We start from the raw sequence: 21,919 nt of genomic DNA on the forward strand, positions 1-21,919 counted from the left end.
GCAATTTTGCGAGTGATATAAGAGGAGAGAGGAAACACGAGAGGAAGCTCTCTTTACTATATCACGTCTCTGAACTGTACTTTTTCTATGTCCGCATAATCTAGTTCCTACGCAATGTTTGTACTCTTTATACCCTTTGTACTATTTGTACCTTACGAATTGCAATACACTCGTCCGCAATAACGAAACGTTTCTCTTTATTTATCACCAATCGCAATCACTTTTTCACCAATGAAATCGCGATATCAATCGTCATGAAGTTAGAAAGTACAGATAATGTTCAATTGACAAACCGCATTTCTATTACGTTTATTTCACGACGGAAATAAAATAAGGTTTTAAATGTAGGCAATTCGAGATATTTAAAATCAGACTTTCTACGTAATGATTTGCTTCGTATTACGATTGGCAGTCATTAACAATGCGACGACGACGAGAGAATAATTCAAATAGTAGAGAATCGTGTGGCCGAGCTGACCTAAATACCCGCGATTCCGGAGTCAATTCCGCGAACGCATTCGTGATCTCTCAATGTTGAGGTAAGGCCTTTCTCGGATCCAAGGTCGCCCGATGACCGACCCTCAAACTGAATCTAATGGAAATGAAGTTGAACCGCATCGCGATTCAACTTTCTCTTCGCGGCGCCAATCCATCTCACGCGAATTGAATCTCTAGGAACGTATCAATTTATACGATAAACCACACGACTAAATTACGATTGTATATAGCGTAACTGTAGCTTTATTGTAATTAATATATGTATAATTGTGTTATATGATGCCACTATCTATAACTCCAGTATAATTATCTCTAATTCTGCTATTTAACATATAGATGTATTTTATAACGTTAAACAATTCAAATGTTAGAAATGCGTTAGAAACACATTTAAATGGAGTATAGACTCTTGTGCAGTGCTCTCACATGCACTTGCATCCTTAATTAATTTACAGACACTATTAAGCATTACTTTCGAAATTAATGAACTGTCAGTATTAATTGCAGTAATAATATTAATGCACTGTCTGAAACAAATATTGTGAGCAATATTAATATATTTTACTGCATACTGAATGCTGTTGAACTAATTGAATTAATTTTACGTTTTAATATTTGAAAATGCACACGCGAGGATAGTAACTGTTCCATATTGAATATGTCGTTGACGTAGAAACGCTCCCCTGAGTACTCTTAAGACGTAATTAGCTAAATTGATATATGGAGTATGAGCTCTTAATTACACTATCAAGTAAACTCGATCGACTAAAATGCCTCACATAATTCGCGCGAGTACAAAAATTTTGTTGCTTCGTTAACTTTTGATTACAGCCAATACTAAAAATGTTTCTGAATACTCGGTATCTCATCGTCTTTATTAAAGACTTTTGAATATATTCTCGTTGCTCCCTTAGTTTCAGAAATGTATTAAATTACTAGTAATAATAATTCTCTGGACTCAATGTTGTTGCTTTAATTTTAGATTGCGTCTGCCTATACAATTACTTGTACAATCCGAATACTTTATATAATTGTATAATTTATAGTATATATATATATATATATATATATACTTTGTACAATATTACTTGTACAATTTTTCGAGACTTGAAAATACGATGCAAATATTATTTTTGCAACCGAGATCTCTCGTTGACTTCGTAGATTCTCCATACGAGAGCTGCGGCAAGAGCGTGAAATCGAATCCGCGAGAACGCGAACGGGATGTACATGCGGACGTGTCTGTGTTTTTATCGTGGCGCGTGAGAGGATCGTTGCATAAGAGAGCGTGCGAACGATACGACCCTTATGCGGTCGATTTAATGCCCATAATGTCCCGCGTGGGTGTGTTCCCGGTTTTCGTAGGCGTTGTCCGCGATCCGTCGATCGGCTCCTGCCCGGAAAATGCATAAAGCGGGAACGCGACCGTTCTTACGGGAGCGCGAAGATGTCTAGATGCTTCTAATAATACATAGAAGCGTGTCAGCACTTGTTGCACACATATTTATTATTTAGCTAATGCGTAGTAATTAGTAAAAGAAATCGCGCAGTTAGAAATGGATTAATAAGATAGTGATAAGCTAGAGAGGCGTATCGCGATTGCAGTGTATTTCCATATTCTTTATTAATAATTGTTTTCTATGTGCCGCAGCTAAACAGTTAATGTCTCATAAACAGGGAATAACCGATAAAACTGGATTACGACGATCATGAACGGTGGACTTTAATTATGATGCTTCGTAACAATAAAAATAGCCTGCCAGTCGATTCTACGAGGTAGATGCCGCGTAAAAAGTTTACCCTACTTTCGCTTGCAAATTAACCTCGTTATAACATCACCACGATCCTCCTCGATCGGGGCGGCTGCAAAGTAAAAGATAAATAAGCGGCACGCGAATATTCATGTTTCGTGAAAAACCAAGAACCAAAAGACAAAGAAATAAGTATTCGCTGTTATGCTGCTGCAAAGCATCGTTTTCCATCCAGCCCGGTGGATGATCGTTCGTGGGGGAAGTACCCGGTAATTACGGACTAAATCCACCCCTCGTCGGTGTTGCCGCCGGGTTCCGGGCACTCGAAAGAGGGTGCATTTTAGTCAAACCCCGCGATACAATCCCGTATCCAACGTTACATGGAGCCGTTTAAGTCGTAATGTATAAAATCAATAGACGCGCCGGACTGCTTCCAAATTGGCTTGGGTTCGTCAACGGCCATAACGGAAAATACCGAAAAGTTTGGACAGAAAAGCAATAACATCAAACACGTTTTCCTATAATTAATTATATCCCATAATGTCTTATTATTACGTGCTATTTATATACGCAAAGAAACTTTGTTGTTTGATTAATTTGAACGTTAGAATAACGCAGGCCAGATATAATAAAAGATATAAAGAATTGTATGTGTGAGATTGGATGGACCTAGGTATTTGAAGAGAGAAAATCTAGAAAAGTTAAATATGGGAGATAATGTAAGAGCGTTAATAAGAACGATATGTGAGGTAATATGGAGGAAGGTAATAAGTATTGGTTAGAAGAAGAGGAAACATTGTATGTATTCTGCGGACAAAAGAGATAACATTAGTCATTATATAGAGGATTGTAAACATACCAAAGATCGGTTTATAGAGTTAAGAAGAAACGAAAAGGAAATATAATAGGATAGGTTATGAAAAGACGAATTATGGCAAAAGGAGAGGTGTTGAAAAAACTGTGGAAGGAGAAAGAAGTTAGAATAAGAAAAAAAAGATAGAAATTAGTACTAGGATTATTATTATTATTGTAAACCAAGTCCACTTGTTGGCATAAGCTGAAGTAATAAGGATATTGATTAATTAATTAATTTGAACGGGATGAAAAATGCAATAAAATTTTGAGTATAAAATTTTCAATTTTTAGTCAGCTATATCTAGCTATATCTAGCTCGCTTCGTGCTTTTTACAAGCGTGAAGTTTCACGATGGGAAAAAAGAGGACAAAGAACCGCGCGTGGTTCGTCTCCTCGGCGCGCTCGCGTTAACCCTACCATTCCACCTGTAATAACCCTGAAACCTCCGTCCTCCCTACGCGTCCACCCCGGTGAAGCGAGCCAGGCGCTCGCTCCACGAGGCTGTTTAGACGCAGCGACGACCATCGTCATCGCTACTACCCCTGCGAGCGGCCAGGCCTACCACCGGCACCGACAACATCAATATAGGCGCAACAGTACGCTGTCGAAGGGGGACAGAGGAACGTCCACGGGGTGGAAAAGCGGGAATCGCGGGAAGTTAGGTATTGATCGCCTTTCCACATTGCATGGGGGTGGCTTCGCGCGCGCGGCGACCCCCATAACCAACTGAGCGTCGCCATTACACCGCCATGGGCGGCCGCGCAGCGTCGCAGACGTACTGAGACTACTGAGAGTGAGGACAGATCAGCCGGCCGGCACAAACTCGCCGGGAATCGTGCACGCACACGCGAACGGGCGTGAGGCCCACGCAATACGAGATCGCGACGCGAGAAAAGGAAAAGATAAGGGAGAAAGAGAGGGTGAAAAGACGAAGAAGTCGCCCACCGGAAAGGACGGAAAGAGCGGCGGCAGCTCTTCCGAACAGGGCGCAAGCTCGGGGTCTCCTTGTTTACATCCACCCAGCGCCGACCGGCACGTTGCTCCGAACTAGCGCGATCGGCGTTGTTACGTCCAGCGAGGTTTAACATCCCCTGCAAATCGACGGTTAACAGCAAGAATTCGGAGTACTTCCGAGGGGGAGCTTTCCTCGGCGAGGAATCGTCCTACCTTCGGGACGACTCCGGAAGGTCAGGGACTTGCCCATGGCACAGAGCTTCATCCTCGTTTAATGAACACGTGAGTATATGTCTGTCATGTGGGATTTCCACGGGTGTCTTACGAGTGCTTTCTTGGATCTTTGTGCCGGGTGTCTTGTATCGAGATAACGTGTTGCGCGCGCGACGATCGGTGAACTTTTTCGGCCTGTGTCACGTGCATGTCGATGTCTGAAAAGTTTTGCCAATTTGTTCGCAAGCCGTTGCGAATAATAGCGGATTTTAATTAGATGGTAATCGATCCCAAATATCGCGAGTGAAATATGTAAATGATAGTATGAAATTGGAGTTTCATAGCAGATAGAAATTACAGAGTTGCTGAATTAGAATATTGATTATAGGTATTATAGAATTTGCCGGACGAATGTGGAAGTTTGAACGCGTCGATATAAAATTTCTTGCGCGCGTTGGATATTGAAAACCAATACCAGATGCTCCGAAAGCTATAATATAATTTACAATTCTAATTATTAACACGTATTCAACGTATTCACGTATTCAACGCAAACTGCACAAAAACAATGACACGATTTAAGTTAACACGAACGTAATCTAAAATTCTAATGATTCGACTGATGGGATTGTTTATACGTATGCGCATTTGCAACTGTTACACGCTTTCGCAAATGATCATTGTCAATCACGGAATTTGTTGTGTGGCTCTTAATCAAAATAATGCTACTTTCTACGCTGGTTTCTCGGTCAATGACTTTCTAGCAAAACAATTCCACGCCAGTTGTATCGATTTTTAAATTGGTTGCGTGTAGCAAACGCATGAAATAGCTTACGGCATGGAATGCATTGCATTCACATGTAGCCTAGAGGTTTTAGAAAACTCGTTGCAAAAAACATAAAAAGCGATACGATACACATAGAATAATTTACAAAGAAGAGTCATAAAATTAAAATTCAAAGAAATATACAAAATTTAAACGTAAATAAACATAAAACGCAGAATATGTATAAACAATATAAAAGTACGATTCAATCTATTTCAAGATATTAAATAATTAATATATATATGATTATTTAATAAATTTCAATCCTTTTAATTTTTGGAACTCCGTTAAAATTTATTGCGCTTGCTCCACCTATAATTTCCCATCTAAATTATAAATTTTTCACCATCGCGTACGTTTTGAAAAATGGCTCTTACGGCTGACGGCGCCAATTAATCTTGCGTAAACGAGAAAAATGTGCGCGGTGTGTTTCAAACTGTACGTGAAAGGGAAGCGGTTAACGAGCTGATAAATGCGCGGAGGCTTCGGTTCGACCGTGCCGCGAACCTTGAACTTATCGACCAGCCTGTATTTATATTGCAACGACCCAAAAATCGAGTCAAGGACCGGTGAGTAAAAACGAGAGGATCGCGTTTGGGTCCGGACGCTGTATACACGCGCGCATGGTGCATGCGTGTACTACGTTCACCGAGCGTAGCATTGAACTGTAGTTTCATGTGACTAAAAAAAAAGGAGAAGACATACTCAAAACCTTGCCAAATATAAATTTATCCATCTCTATTATTATCTTTATTTGTATCAGTTTGCCGTCGGTTTCCTCAAAATATGATTAAACATCACAATTCCCAATTCGCGAACAATATGATAAAGGATAAAAATGCAAAACGCGCGATTCGATCAAAAAATTGCCGAACAAAAGTCTTGTCGTCAAAGAAATATATTTCTTTGCATGTATCTAAAACGGAGCTGCTGTCGGGGAACGAGAGAAATCACGATAGATGAAAAGTAAGAACACGTCTATTATTAGTTGTGAATTTCTTTGAAGTTTCAATGGGCGGGCAGAGTACTCGTATGTGCAGAACTCGAGGAAAACCCTTTGCATGTATTTTGCCGCCCTATACACTGAGAGAAAAATATATGGTATTTAGAACTATAATGACATAGTAAAATAATTATAGTTATAATTATCATATTTATAGTAAATGTTACCATAATGTTGGTTATAATAACAATATAGACATAGTATAACTAACCCATGTAAAATTTTTACCATAATGTTGGTTATAATAACAATATAGACATAGTATAACTAACCCATGTAAAATTTTTACCATAAATTATAATCATTTTAAGTAAAAATATAGTAGGATTGCAAATATAAAATGATAAGAGAAAGTAACCATTTTTAAGTCCACCAAGTTAAGAATTAATAGTCAATACAATTAGAATATTTTACAAATATTGGTTCAGATAACTATATTTTTATTATTATTTTATTATTATCGCGTAGTGCGCGATTTTATGACATATGTAGACTATTTATAACACTTTCATCAAACTAAGAAGTAGTCTACCACGTAAGGCAGTTGGCTCACGATCCAGAGGTCCCGAGTTCGATCCCACCAAGGTAAGTGTTTTTTTCAGATACGAGAAAATATTTATAATCATAGACTGCATCTTAAGAAACAAATTATAGTTAAAAAATAGTAATAAAATTTCGAAATAAATATATTTTTTTGTTTTAAAGATGGTTACTCTTGTCATAGTAAGGCTGACTATAAATCTGTGTTCATTTTACTATATTTTGTATGTTTAACTAAACTATAAATATATAGTTGATGCCAAAATTCACTATAAAATATAGTGAGATTATAGTTATTCCAACTATTTTTTTCTCTCAGTGTAGTGTCCGCAGTAATCTGTCTTCGTTTTCGATATGCTAGACAGAAGAAGACCGGTGTGTTAGACTTCAAAGGAGTCTGATGGACAAGAAGACAAATATTCCGACGAAAAGACACTTTATAAAAGCCGCGAGAGAAAATTGTAAAATAAAAAAACAAAATTGGTGAAAAATGATACTGCAAAAAAATATTGAAACTGATTCGTACTTTTGTACGCGAGTTAATGTCAGTCGTGTTTAAATTTAACTGTGTTTAAGTTATAATTTCGATTTACATCGAAAATAAGCTCGGCACGAAACGCTTTCGCATATATTATTAAGTTACTCGCCTCGATCACCAAGAGTATCCACTGCCAACTCGCGATTCGGAAAGAGAAAGGATTGCGACTGTATCGTGCGACCATCATAGAACCACGATTATTCGCGCGGGAGACGCGAAGCGCGACGCGAGTGCCTCGACGCGGCTCAGCTCCGTGCCTAACCATTATAAAACAATATTTCGTTCGATGCGACCATATTAAATCAATTTTCGATAGAATATCTTGTGTGTGACGTTAACAAATCACGTTTTATTTAAATTGCAATAGCGGCCACAAATGAATATAATGTTGAAGTGCTTAATATTGAAGTAAAAAGAAATGTTTTACATAGCTTGTTATATTCTTACGTAGAATATTATATTGTAAAAATGTTATACACAAATCCGTGATTGCAATTGAGTTTTTGGCACGTGAATGCGTCCTGGAGATATTTTGAGAGATTTGTCTCTGAGATATACGTGTTTCACAATGGAGGTAAGAAAATAACAAATAAAGTTTCGTGGGTTCTCTCTCTTCTCTCTATTGTTTTAGTGGTAATTTTATAGCAAAACGTTTCGTTGCCCGCCTAAAGGCACACATTTTTAAAAATCCAATATTAATGTCATTAATAGGATATAAAATAATGTATTTTCTAATATAATGTGTTTTTACTGTGTTTCACTTTTTTGTTAAATAAATCTAATGAGAAAATGGCTTTATTTATCTTTATTTATTTTTGTCGATCTTTGAAAATAACAAAAAAATCAGTTTTTAAATAAATTATAAAGAATCGCGATTAATTAAAAAGTATTATAAAACATATTCCGAGTTGAAAGCAAGTCCGGCACAAATATTTCCGAGATAGCAAAGTCGCAGGCGGAAAAGGGCAAGGTTATAATTACCTTAATTACAGCGATTACAATGTAGCGCAACTGCAATCGAGGTAATGTCGATCTTCATAGAATCGCTGCACGGAAACGCTTTGTCTGTTCATATGTGTCTTCGTGCATAAAAGAGTATATCTTCATTTTTTTATTCCAATATTCCAGCTGCGATTCTCTTCGACATATTTATGCAAAATTTTAATAACGCGCGGAATGTATATCACAAAATAACATTTTACGTTTCAACATGATTAAAAGACGATCCTATGATCTGTGCGTCGGGAATTAAAGCGGCTTTATTTAAAATGGAACTAAATGAAGAAAGGAGAGAAAGAATTTTCACACCAATTCGACCAAATTAGGTGGATAACACTCCTAGCAAGTTGGGAAATTACCGACGGTATCAAAGAACGAGCGTCATTGACCAACTCGACGCTGGGAACGCGGGCTATCACGGGGGAGCGGCGTATAGCCGCCGCGGATCGGTCGATGGATAGTACCTACGTGGGCGTCGCGACGCCGGCGCCGATACGAAGCTCACAGGTGGTCGCCACGCAGTCTGGCTGGTGTTTCGTGTCGGGTGCCGTGCCGTGCCGCGCCGCGGCAGCGCTTCGACGGACGAGCTGCCGGCTTTTTCGAGGTCCACGACCGTGCGGGGCTGCTCGAATCGATCCGCGACCACTTCCGGCTTCCGTTTGTTGTGACGCCCCGCACACGCTCGCGCGCGCGGTTTCACCCCGGCGCGAAAGCAATAACCTCGCCCCCGCGACCTTTGTACATGTGTGCGATTCGATTCGATTGTCTCTCTCTCACACCCCGCGAGAGTCGCACCAGCCGCCGCGAGTCTTTTCCGCCATCGTGAGCTACCCCGCGTGCAAGCTCCGCCGACTTCCGTCACGCGCGTCGACATCGTCGCCCGAATGCGCCGGTGGAATTTCACTGATATAGTGAGCCAATTTGTGATGAAGCCGATCGGAGTAATTGTGATAGTGGGATGAATGAGCCGTCGCAACATTGCTCGACGTTAACGTTAATGGCCATCGGCTTTCGTCGCTCCCATAATAATTATTCGATCAACATACGATCGTCAGCCTTTAAATAATGTAAGAATTATTTTTGAAATTTTTTCTATATATATAGTATATATAATTTATTAACTTCAGCTCTTACGTGTCAAGAAGTGGGAGAATTTTTCTACATGACGTATTGAAGAAGGAATAATGGCTAACTAATAATAAACAGCGACCGTGACTTCAAGCTGTTTTCTTCAATCGAAACATATTGATAATTCAGTGAATTATATTTGGCTGTCTGAGAGCTGAAACATATACTGATGGCTTGTCAATATTCATTAATACGTTATGAGTTATGATTAATTCAATACGTTTCTCCATTGCATGTTGATTTCGATGCTGGAAATAACTCGATTAAAATTAATGTATTATACATGGCGTTCGGTATGTTTGTTTTATATTCAATGATAGGAGGACCGTGTCCAAGTATTCATATCGATCGATTTTAATCTTTTTGTTCTCGTGAGGTTTAACATTGAATCTCTTCGATATGCGACGAATCCGCTGATGTAACTGCACATGTATACATTCGCAATAAAATATACCAACTTTTAGTTCGAGTCAGGTGCATCTGAGTAGTTGAAAGTTAGCTGTGACTACCGAGTGATTTTGTTTAATTGCGAGGCAAGAAGACCTTAAAGTGAATTGGAATCTATTAACGAGATCGTCCTTGTGCGCCGCGACACAGGGATAAAATGATCAGCCGGCAAGAACTTAAACTTTGGAACTTATTACATCGTTACAAAGACTAGGTTCGACATCGTATCAGCAAAAACGTCTCGACGTCTTGATATCAGGAGCTTTCAAGCTCGGAACCTTATTTCCGAACTCCGATATATTCTTCGTGGCTTCCTTTGTATGAAATATAGGTCCCTCTCCTTGGATTCAGCCTCCTGCGGAAACTTCTTGCGTGGTTTAGATCTTATCGAACGTGGGTGCGGAAATAAAGCGAGATTATTGTCTCAAGTTATGCAATGGCATGCGAATTTTGTAACGCAACGCTGTCATGCTTCATATTTTATGTGAGATTTTTCGTTTTTTAAATTACGTAAAATGAAAATCCCTTTGAAAGAATTCCTAGAATTGAAAAAATTTGGAGGGAACATTCTTCATTTTCGCATGTCCATTTGATCGATCGATCGAAAAGCCTTCCTCCGCACTGTGTCAATAGGAAGGCTTTTACCTATTCTGATTTCAGTCAATTATAACTACGTGCGAAGCGACGTCAAAAAATTCAAATAGAATAATCCTATTAAATCACGGCGAGCGAACTTCGCGAGCAATGGAATTCGTCAAATCAAAAAGCGCATTCGGAAAAAAAGCGCGTAGTAACATTTTTTTAAATTTGTTATTTTCATCTGAATATATTAAAAATTTACATCAGTTATGTATTGAACATGAAAGCGATAATTTCGATTGTCGATTTAATAACAATTTTAATTGAACAAATTTCACCCATATAAATGCGTCTCGAAATTTTCTTCACTATAAGTTCAGTAACGATCTGAAAATTGCTGTCGAGACATTCTCGAATCTATTATCCCTCATGTTTCTGTAATCGATTGTTCAACCGTGTAGCTTGTCGCTCGCTGACAGTGCGGGATCTCCAGAATCAGTGCTCTCGCACGAAAACGTCTGAAAACCGCGTCGCAGCGAAGCAGAGGGCGAACGGACGGCAGAAATAATTTCGCGCTCGTCGACATTCACGTGTACGTGCGAAAAGAGAAAAGAGATGCATGCTTCGGAGAGAGAGAAAGGAATGAAAGAAGGACGAAGACGGAGCCGAGTCAGCCGAGTCGCGAATGGATATTCGTAATTAAAGCTACTATTCTCGTCAAAGCGAAAATTTCCAAATATATATATATGTGTGTGTGTGTGTGTGTAGTCGCGACGATGGATGAAAATAGAAAGAGAGGGAGAAAAGAGCTTGCACGACGGAATAAGCTTGCAGTAGACATCGCGACGTCGCGACGTCACCTGAATGTGCATTCGGTTAGGTCAGTTATCGCGGGATCTCAAATTCTCGATCCTCGGGCTTGTACGTATCGTCAATTACACAAATTGCTGTCATTTGGACCGGACGTAACATAAGGTCCGGTTTGTAACTGATGGATGTTAATTATAATGCCTGGTGACGCGATTATTCAAACACACGATATGAGGTAAAATTTGGACATTGCGAATAAAGCGAGATTATCAGTGGATACTAATTTTATAAATTCGATAGTGTAAATACATTTCGAAGAGTATTAAAAGATTATTTTCTACATATAAATACGGTTGTGATATGTTCAAGTTTTTATTTGATATAGATAGCCGATAAAGCTAGAATTCCCTCTCCCGTATGATTTGCGTCGTAAAACATCGCGGCTTCCAATCACTACAACGCTATTTTACGCCGCTTGCCTTGTTCTTACAAAGATAGACTGTAACCATGAGAGGAGATAGGTCAGTAACCGTTCCCAAACCCCACCGCCCTTCCAGTGCTGTACCGCAACAAGATGACGGGTTTCCTTAATGTTTTAACAAATGTGGATAAACAATTTAACCGATCTACTTTAGACAGAGTTTGTCAATCATTTTTTTTTCTATTTTAGTAATAATTTTGTTTGTCTTTTTAATTAAGGGATATAAATAAAAATGAGTTTAACTTTCTGCTCTATCTACATTAAACATTTTTCAATCTTGTTCTTATTTTCATTTTTATTCTTTTTATTATTCATATATTTAATTCTTATATAACTTACTTTAATTTCTTGTTCCTTATAAATAACTTGTTCTTAAATTGAGTACCTTATTTCTACTTTTTCTTTATTGCACTATCGTTTACAGAAATGTATGTATATGAATGTACATGACGTATAAATATATGTGAGTGTCATCAGTGATACGCTAAATAGATAGATTCGCTAAATCCAAATAACTGTGCGAATCAGTCATTCCTGTGGAACTTTAAAAAACAATCTATAGTTATGTCAAGGTGTGCCTTCACCGAAATTGGAGAACAGTTTGCGAACAAATCGCGAATTACTTTATTTCTAATGTGGACACTTGTTCGTGAACAGCTTGTAGTCGGTTATTTTTAATTTTTCAATTCGGTTGCTGTTTGCGAGCAATTCGTTACAAGTTCGCTTCAGGAGCGATACGATCAAAAGGAAAGCGACAAGCCCAAAGTGAACACTGGTGCAGATAGCATGTTCAGTTTTAGCAGATGTTCGAAAGTTGATTGCAAACTTTTTGTTACGCATTGCTCGTGAACGTGTTTGCGAACAGCTCGTCAGCAAAGTTCGCGAACCGTTTTCCAGTGAATGCGTACTTTTAGAGGTGGCACATCTCTTCAAACATATCTCTTCGAGAGATATACCCGTTCGTTTTCTATCTCGCTCGTTGAGTTCTTCGGAGAGCAACCACGTGGAAAGATGTATGCACGTGACCAGGCGAACTGGCGCTAGCGCGCCAATCGCAGCTCCATGTTTGGCGATCTCTACTATGGAGAGAGAGCCAAGAAGCGAGTTAAGCGGCGATGGAGCTTCCTTCTGAGACAGTACCAATCCGATCGCGTTTGCACTATCGTGCTTGACTTTTGCTCAGCTCGCAATCTGTGTCTCGCGCAAAAACGAGTTTTTTCCTCGAGAATCTCTTTTTTTATCGTTAGAGTATTAAACACACGTATTAAAGTGTTCACCATGGGTACCGTGGCATTAAGTAAGTTTAGCGAAACGGCTCGGTGAAATAAATCAATGAGATAATATACAGATTTGAAATCTTTGGCGCGTGAATTTAAATAATGTCGTATTTTACGTTTGCAAATGTGGGGTTTATAATTAAATTAATGAGGGAAGAATGTCACAAGGCTCGATAATAACATTACAGAAATAAATATGATACATTTCTTGATTAAAGGATAAATGTCATTCGTTGCTTTTAAAAAGCTTACATGTCTGACCTACAACGATCATCGGTGGAACATATACCACAAGCGTTTCATGTTTCATTCGATTATATCGCTATCCTGTAGATACTATTACATCAAAGTCTCTACGATGAAGCAATTAAGCATGTGTAAACAAAAATAATGATAACACACTTGAGCTTTTATAAATTTATAAAATGACGCTTGTACCATGTTTTAGAATAAGTTCAATGTAAATTTAAACATCTTAAAAGAAATTACCATTTGTTTCGAGAATTAAAAGTCGTAATTCTCGGCCTTCCAATTCTCTTTTACTTTTCAAAGCATTCGTAAATCAGAGCAATTTGCGAAAGTTTTATTTCTTACGATCTTTGAAGGCTAAAGATTCAAAGGATCGCACGTACGCCTCAATAAAATCAAACAAACGTCCGACGAAATCTAGCAAAAGGGATTCCATTCCTACTCGTATAAATAAAGCTGTTATTCTTACACTGTGTTGTTATACACTGTGCGTGTTTTTATAAAATCACGTTTAATTAAATTTCTTACAGTTAATAACATGCCTTTTATAAATTTAAATCAAGACTCTTATATATAGTCAGGTATAAAAGACATGAAATTTTAATATATTTTCTCTAAGATTCGCAGGAGTGATATAACGGTCATATTCAAATGAAACATAAACTAACTATTTGAGTAATATGCAATTTAAAAGACAGCATAAAAATATGTATACAGATAAATATACATACCACAATGTTGCTGATAATATTATATATATAGGCACCCTTAACGTTTAGGCTGGTCCCATCCCCAGTAACGTCTACTATTCATGACGCAGCAACTCGAATCTATGTTTTATTTGAACGACCCTTATATAAGTATACGATTATCGATCTTTCGTAACGAGACAAGTGCCACGTGTTACAAAAACTTAAGCGACTTTCATAAAACTTCATAAAACATGAGCAAGCTTTTGCCATCGCGTGTCGAATATTCAAATGCGTTCTAAGTATTTGATAAATAGTTTTCTCGTGCGTGTTTCTGACTTTAGTTTTATTCTTCCTCAGATCGTCAGAGAGACAAAAAGGAAGAGCCTGAAGAGATGCAACGGTGTCCATACCTACATGAGATGAAAGAGCGTTTGCTCTCTCAGCCGACACCAACTGATAGCCTGGACATGGAACGACTCGACGGTGGTACTCCTGTTAAGGAGGCTAATCTGCACAACGATTATCCGGCGCATATGAATCCAGGTGTGATACCCGAACCCCCGGAAATGCCGCCTGATTCTTTGATTGGCACCGTTGTCAAGGTGAGCAATTAAACATTAGCGCCATAATAGATTATATATGCATACCAATATAGAATGTCTATAATCCGCATAATCTGTTTAACCAGATCGAGCTTCTTTGGTCAATACGTAGAAACAGTCTTTTCTTAACAAAACTATCGGGACTTAAAGACATTGGTAAAGACCGAATTGACCTAAGAATCTACGATGAAAAAGAACATCTGGCAGTTTTTTTTTAAACCTAATAAAATAAAATTAGATTGTAATGCATGAAGTATAATTGCATTCAATATAATTTCAAAGTACCTAATAATTCAGACGGAAGTTTTATTGGAAATGTTTAAATTTATTCTTGTTATGGTGATTTCAGCTGAACTCCGATGGCTATGGCTCGCACACCTCGCCGGCGCATGCGAGGCAGCCTCTAGTTCCACAGAATTCAAATAACCCACCCCTCTGCCTCACTCCCACGTATTCCGGTCCTACTGGCATGCTGCCAAAGAATGCGAAGTAAGTATATACATTTTGACGAATACAAGTTCGTAAGGCCCTTGATTATAAGATATATGTTAATGTCTTCATTCTGCGAAATGATATTTAAGATTTTCACGAAACATGTTTAATTCCTCTCTTTTTAATTAGTTGAGTAGTATAATTGGCGAACAATACATATATAAGAAGGTATATTATAATAGAATTGAGGGGATATATTATTATTATTATTATATAATTTTCTTTCAACGATATTTAACGTATAATATACGTACAATAAGATCCCTCCTGCACTTTATCAATTTGAAACAAACATAAACATCCGGATCATTCGTCTAACCCGAAAATCATCACACCACGTGGAACTCCGATATCGTGCCTCAAGTGCATTGCCTATCATTAAAGAGTCTCTGGAAGCCTTCGAGTGACTTAAAATAGCCTTCGAGATATTTACTTCAAGGCGGTTACACGTTTTACGATCTCCGATACTTGCAGACATCAAGCCCATTCGCTTGGTGTTTTAGCAACCAAGTGGCTTATAATAGAGCCGATATATTTGCGTATTTCAAGCTTATATACTTAGCCAACGTGTATCGATCCGCTACATAATTAGAGAGGTGTTATTAATTGCTTAATAATTATCTTGGAAAAAAATCTGATAAAATCGAAGTGTAAAACAAAGCAACTAATATAAAACGCGTGATATAAATATTTCTACGTGGATATTTCAAACATTAACTTCACATATATTTTGCAGGGGCCGTAAGTTACTTAATTACCCGAATGAACGCGATCTCTTGCGATTGCATTTACGAGGCGCGATAAGTTCGCATTACGTTAAACGATTTTGCAATAGAGATCATTGAATGTGTCGTAATATGCAAATAATTGATGCAGCAATTTACGGCCAGTGAGCTTAATGGTCCATTAATACGCGCTTTTAAAGAGCAATATTATTTTGAGAGCTTTTTCAAGTAGCGATATACGTTAACGATAAAATTGATCAACGACCATTCATCCGACAGATAAAAAATTAAATAATACGGGATAAGATATACAAAATAAAATTCACCGTAAATTCGTGGATTGTAAATACGAAATTATGAAGATGAGAAAATGAGTTACGTTATTCAGTTTTATTATATAAAAAAGACACGAGTATTTCGCATTTTTCTTGAAGTATATGAGCTGAATTGTTAAAAATTGATTGTAGAAGGGACTTGAAGGGACAGTTAAGAATTTCGTAGAGGAAGGTTCTTTCCCGTTGTGTGCGAGAACGAAATTATTTTCCATTTCAAGATAAATTTTGGTCATCATCATTTTTGCGATATCTCATTCAGAGTTTAGTTCTGGAGACGCGGAATCGTGGCAGCACTGCCACACCGGGTCTCGAAATCAATACTGCTGTGCGTGAGTGTCTCGCCTGTCGCAATCCTTGAAACGCGATATTATAGCACGCAGAAAAATGTTACGAACGAGCTGTTGCGCCTGATTCAATTGCACACAAATCGGGTTACCACGCAATTCCTTAATTCTCCGCTTAATTCTTTTATACTTTGTCGCCACTTTTATATTAACGCGTATGCGTAAAATAAAAGTAACAGGTCGAAGTAAGAGTAGGTAGGCGAAAATAAAATAAATATGAAAGAGACGAAGACGTATGTGTTAAAAGCTGAAACAATTTTACGATTAGTCTTATATTTAAAAGCCGAAAGAGAAAGCTGCGGGTCTTGTTACATTTGTATGAATTTAAACCGCGATAAATTAAATGGAATATTTATTGATATATTAATATAAATTATCGCGCTTCATGGTCATTGGTCTCTACTTCCTCAATACAGCTTGAGAATCTGAAAAGGTTGCGACATTGTGGAGCCCGGGATTGAGAGCATGGACCATAGCCAAAAACCACAGTTCTTACCTATAGTGGGGCCAAACTTTGTTATTTAGTTACTAAATAATATTTAGACGCTACTGAATATTGCGGAATATCGTGATACGCTTTTAAATCGACTCCTGCCAATTCGCAGTAAGGCTGATGGCAGAGAGCGAAACTTAGGTTCTTACGTCTATCTTAATAGACATAAAATAAGGCAGAGAAAACCGTATACGTAATTACACGCATCCATCAACACGATCTCTTTTCACGATTTACGCAGTTACGTATAGGGGAGACCGGGGCACCATGAGCCATGGGGTACCGACTGGGTCATTGACTATTTAGGGTAATCCAGAATGTTTTGGTTGGTGAATAGATATTGTCCAACACTATTAAAAATAAAAATAATTTAACGCGAACACCTTGTTGCGGCTCTGTGCCCTGTCGTTATTTATGTTTGATCAATAGCGATCTCTCGTTGGACGGAGTATAGGTTTTGTGTGTGACTCATAGTGCTCCAGTGACAGACCCATGGTGCTCCGGGTATGGGTCTGTCACTTGAGTCATTTCTCAAAAAATGTGTTCTAATTTTTTTTCAAAAACTAATCAATAATAGCGTATTTGCCAAATACGCTAAATAAATTTTAAAATATACATAGTGCTTTAATTATTTAAAAAAATGAGACAAAAAATCTTATATTTAAAAGTACTTTTCACAGAGTTTGAATTTTTGTGGCTCATGGTGCCTCGGTCTCCCCTACGGTTTTCTCTTATACCTTGCCTTACGTCTACGATTACGATAGACGTAAGAACCTACGTTTCGTTCTCTGTCATCAGCATAACTCAAGAACGTGCTTCGAATCTTGATCTTGGATCATCGATAAAAATCAGTAATCCGATCGAATGGTTACTGTCTTAAGATACTGTCGCAAGCAAAATACATACGTTGCACGTTTACAACACCTACGAAATTTGTTTGCAATACTCTCGGTCGTACATTCGTTTGTTGCTGCCATCGTCAAAAGCCGGCGATTTCGTTCTTCAGCAAGCAAAACGCTTTTTCCAATCACCGCGGCTTCTCGTTCCCGACGTGTATATACACGGGGGCCGCGCAATAAATTCCGCCCAAATCCTCGGAGCGCCGAATCGGCCAATCGAAAAGCAATTCCCGGCATTCCGGCATTGACAATCGGTCAGCGCTCCATCTTCGCTGGCTTGCGCACTTCCGTTCACCGTCATCGTACACCGATCGATCGGTTACAACAACCGGTACTGCTGCGGCATGCACCGAGACACGCGCGCGCGATCGGGAAACTCCTCGCGCGACAGGATGATCTTTGACTCGAGCCGAGAGACGCGGCAGCGAGCCGAGAGGGTCGTACCAACGCGAATTTCGCGCGCGTGAGGAAGGTCAGTGACCCCCGGTGGAAGCGTTATCGAGCGGGTCAGTGGGTCGCAGAACCACGGAGCATTTTGCCCCCCCTCGTCACCGCCCCCCTGCAGCCGCTACCCTCGGCCCCGCGTTGAACTATCTCGCGCCGGCCACCCACCCACCGCCCCCGCCTCTCGACATCTTTCCGTGGAAGAGCAGTGGCGGTGGCTGAATCGAATGCGCGCTTGAAATCTCCTCGACTTTGCAAAAATTTCGTCTTTCACCTGGCGCGGAATTCTCTAGCAGCGGATAACAACTTCTCTTTCAAATGAATACGCTTTACCAGAAAACACTGTACTTGACACAGATAGACTCTGAAGTCTTCACACATAACATTCTTGCATCATCTGAATAAAAAAGAAGTCTCATTATCTAGCACATTACACTTTATGTAGAATCGTGTCTTTTAGAAATATTCTAATTTTATTAGCTGATGTCTGACTTATTCTTTTTATTTGTGAATGCGCTTTTATTAAAATAGGTATGATAAATAATACTTCTGTCAAAGTCAATGGAAAATTCTACGGATAATTTCAGATGCGTTTAAATTAAAGCGCGTCAAAAATTTGACGTTTATTTCACGCAAATAATGATATGCCATCGAGGCTTCTCGCATTCCTCGAATGATGGACTCGTCGATGAAGATGAATTGGAAAAGGGACGGCGAGGAAATTCGTAGCGCGACAGCAGCAGCGAATTCCCCGGGACAAAGAGAACTACTCCCCGCTCCTGCTTCTGTCGACAGAAATCACGGAAATGCTCAATAAGCTTTGATGCCAGAAAAGCTTACCTATGCAAATGAAATTAATCCACAAGAGTAATCAGAGAAATGGAAGTGGTTTATTTTACACGTGAAAATTAGCTAATAGCAAAAGCGTAGTAACGCAATTATATCGCCGACGTTCTGCGGGAAAATATACTAGAATGAGAAGTGTGAACTCTCGACAAATTTGCCCCCTCCAAATGAGAAAGCCCTTTTTTTTCCTCTTTGCGGAAATGGAATGATGCACCGTTAAACATCCGCAAATTCTTCATCACGATTTCCCGCGTCCAAGACGCGTTTACGTCTGTAAAAAGGGATTTCAAGAAGTGGTCGAAGACGGGGAAGGAAAAATCCACAAAGACGTAAAGACGCGGGACTCTGCCGAGGCGGAGAACGTAGGGCGTCGGAGAACGTATAAGCTGACACGAAGAGGATGGGGGACATCATCTCCCCCGAGGAGGGAAGCGGAGGAGGGCCAGAGAGAGAGTTAGAGAGATAGAGGGAAAAAGAAAGAGAAGCGAGAGAGAGAGAAAAAGAGAGATAGAGAGAAGGGGAGGGAGAGGGAGAGAGAGAGAAAAGAGCACCCCCGCGGCTCTATATAGACCAAAAGCTCTCGCGTTCGCATTGCGCTTGTGCGAGAAGCTGCCGTTGCCCGGGAAGAGACCTCCCGGCCAGCCTCAGTCTCCGGGATGCTGGGGGCGGCGATCGTGATTCTACCCCCATTCTCGTGGCGCTCCGATAACATAGCCCGACTGATTGCAGCGCGGTCCCGTTCGCTTCTCGGCGACCACTCGAATTAGCCCTCGTCTCTCTTGCCTCCTGCTCATCTCGCTCTCGGCTCGGCGCGCGCGAGGAGAGGAACCCCGGGCTCCGTTGTCTCCCTTGAAACGGGTCCACCCTCCGTCTCGGCGCCGCCGTTGCCGCATCCGTCCGATCCGTCTATCCCCTGTCTCCCTCTTTCTCTCTCCGGGGATCCCAATCCGCCCTCCGTCCCTTCTCCGCGTCCACGCTTCACACCCTTTTCCGCCGAAGCCGGGGCGCAGTCACCGCGAGGGCCTTCAGCCAACCGCCTCTGGCAGGTGAGTCTCTCCCGTCATCTGTCGTCGCGGGTGCGTCGCGACGCTCAAAGTGGTGGTCGTTGTCGGTCAGCGGAGCGTACAGTGCACTAGAACCCTGGGAGATTCAGCCGCGCTCGTGTGTGCACGGAATTTTCCATTAGCTCGTTCGACCGAGTACGCGAGATCAGAGACCTACGTATTAGGTCTTAGGGACCTCCGCTTCTTTCTCTCTCTTTCGCTCTTTCTCTCTTTCTCTTGTTTTTACTCTCTCTCTCGCTGTCTCTCTCTCCCTCTCCTTCTCCGCCATTCATCTACCTCTTGGTACCGCTTGCGTATTCTTCTCGATTCATTTGTAGCCTCAGCTTCCTGTTCCTCTGCAGTTCGATTCTGCCGACGATTCGCAAACTGGAGCGCTATACAGAGTCCTCTTTCCCGCTTTCGCGCAGTGAAGAGAATCGAACGATATTACTCAAAGATTTATTGTCGTAGATGATTATAGAATATACAAATCAAATATATTATATACATATATGTAACATAAAATATATACTATATCTTGTGTTATATTTTACGTACACATATATGACACGTAATATATTACCGATCATATTACGCAGTACTTCTATCACGAGAAAGGGTGTGCTCCATTTCTGCACTTCAGCAGAAAGAGCATTAACCGATACGAAGAACCAAAGCGCAGGCGCTTCCGGCAGAAGAGAGGAATAAGCGGTTACGAGATTTAGTCGACCTGAATTATTTAATATCGTCAAGATAATTTGCGATAGTCAATTAGTTAATACGACCGTTTGATTGAACTCGATTAATACCGAGGCGTGCACCAAAATGGCCGCACCAGGTACCAGCGCTTCCGAAACACGACCACCACGTAGGGGGCACTTGAGCTCGCGGGGGTACTAGATCGATTTGTTACGAGATCGTTTGAGTATCTTTTGACGATCGTCAGGAGCTCGTGAGACAAGACGAAATCCACGATGGTGGGCGGTGGCGACTGTAAGGTCGCTACCGTAGAGGTAGAGGCGGCCGCCGGGGGCGACAACACGGCGACACTTCCGGTCACCAGGCCCCTCAATCCGCAAAACTCGCCGCCGAACGCACAGGACAACGCCGAGAAGAACAACGCCGCGAACAAAGAAATGGAGCTGAAGAACGTGCGATCTACCCCGGCGAAAAAGTAAGGCGCACGCTGTAGAAAACGAACGAATAAAAAGATTTTTATTTAAGAATTGTCTCATCTGTTTCGATGTCGCGAACGTAGCGCTAATATGTATAGATAAAACAAATTTTTTTTTGCACAACCCGCTTTCTTCGGGACAATCTTACGCGAAGAAGAGGATATTATTGCGAAGCGTTTCTACCGCAAAAAAATCTACACGTACTGATATATTAAGTAACGTAACATTCCTCCTTTTTGAGTAAAATTGTCTGAGAAAGAATGGGACGTGCAGCTATTCTTTTCATCCATTACAGCTCGCTAATTTTGACCCTAACAATTTCGCTGAGGCATTAGAACTCCGGATGCTTTTCCATACAAGAATGAAAATCTAGGTCAAGTATAAAAGTCATTTAGTTCGGTTGCGGGACAGATGTTAATGGAGCATAATTATTTAACGGCATGTTTATTACGTGCTTGTGAATTTATAAACTTGCAGCCTGGCGTGACTTACGGTACGGCGCAACACTGATTTTAATCAACCGAAGCATAATAAAGGTCTATTTATTCAAAAGTAACGTAAATTCGAATTTTGTTTCGTGCCTTACAATGGCATGTCAACACTTGTACCGTAGGACTATATAATTACTGATTAATAAACATATGTAACTTTTTTGTCGTTGCACAGATATATTATTACTAG

At 40.1% G+C, this 21,919-nt stretch overlaps 1 protein-coding gene across 5 annotated transcripts in view; it reads left to right on the forward strand.

Moving 5' to 3' along the window:
- Nucleotides 1–3,844: 3,844 nt before the first annotated feature.
- Nucleotides 3,845–21,919, forward strand: part of LOC112454463 — a 31,827-nt gene continuing 13,752 nt past the window's right edge. Inside the window, exons 1-3 of one of the 5 annotated variants that reach the window (XM_025015880.1) lie at nucleotides 3,845–4,340; nucleotides 14,198–14,442; nucleotides 14,792–14,931. In XM_025015880.1, coding sequence (XP_024871648.1) covers nucleotides 14,233–14,442; nucleotides 14,792–14,931 — 350 coding nt within the window. In that variant the 5' untranslated portion in view covers nucleotides 3,845–4,340; nucleotides 14,198–14,232. Of the gene's footprint in view, nucleotides 4,341–9,117; nucleotides 9,245–11,235; nucleotides 11,377–12,842; nucleotides 12,920–14,197; nucleotides 14,443–14,791; nucleotides 14,932–19,652; nucleotides 20,067–21,009; nucleotides 21,238–21,919 lie in introns of those variants that run through there. The other 4 variants (XM_025015882.1, XM_025015883.1, XM_025015879.1 and 1 more) reach the window with 4 other exon arrangements.

Source organism: Temnothorax curvispinosus, unplaced genomic scaffold (assembly GCF_003070985.1).
Source record: "Temnothorax curvispinosus isolate PA1 unplaced genomic scaffold, ASM307098v1 QBEX01005075.1, whole genome shotgun sequence".
NCBI lineage: Eukaryota > Metazoa > Arthropoda > Insecta > Hymenoptera > Formicidae > Temnothorax > Temnothorax curvispinosus.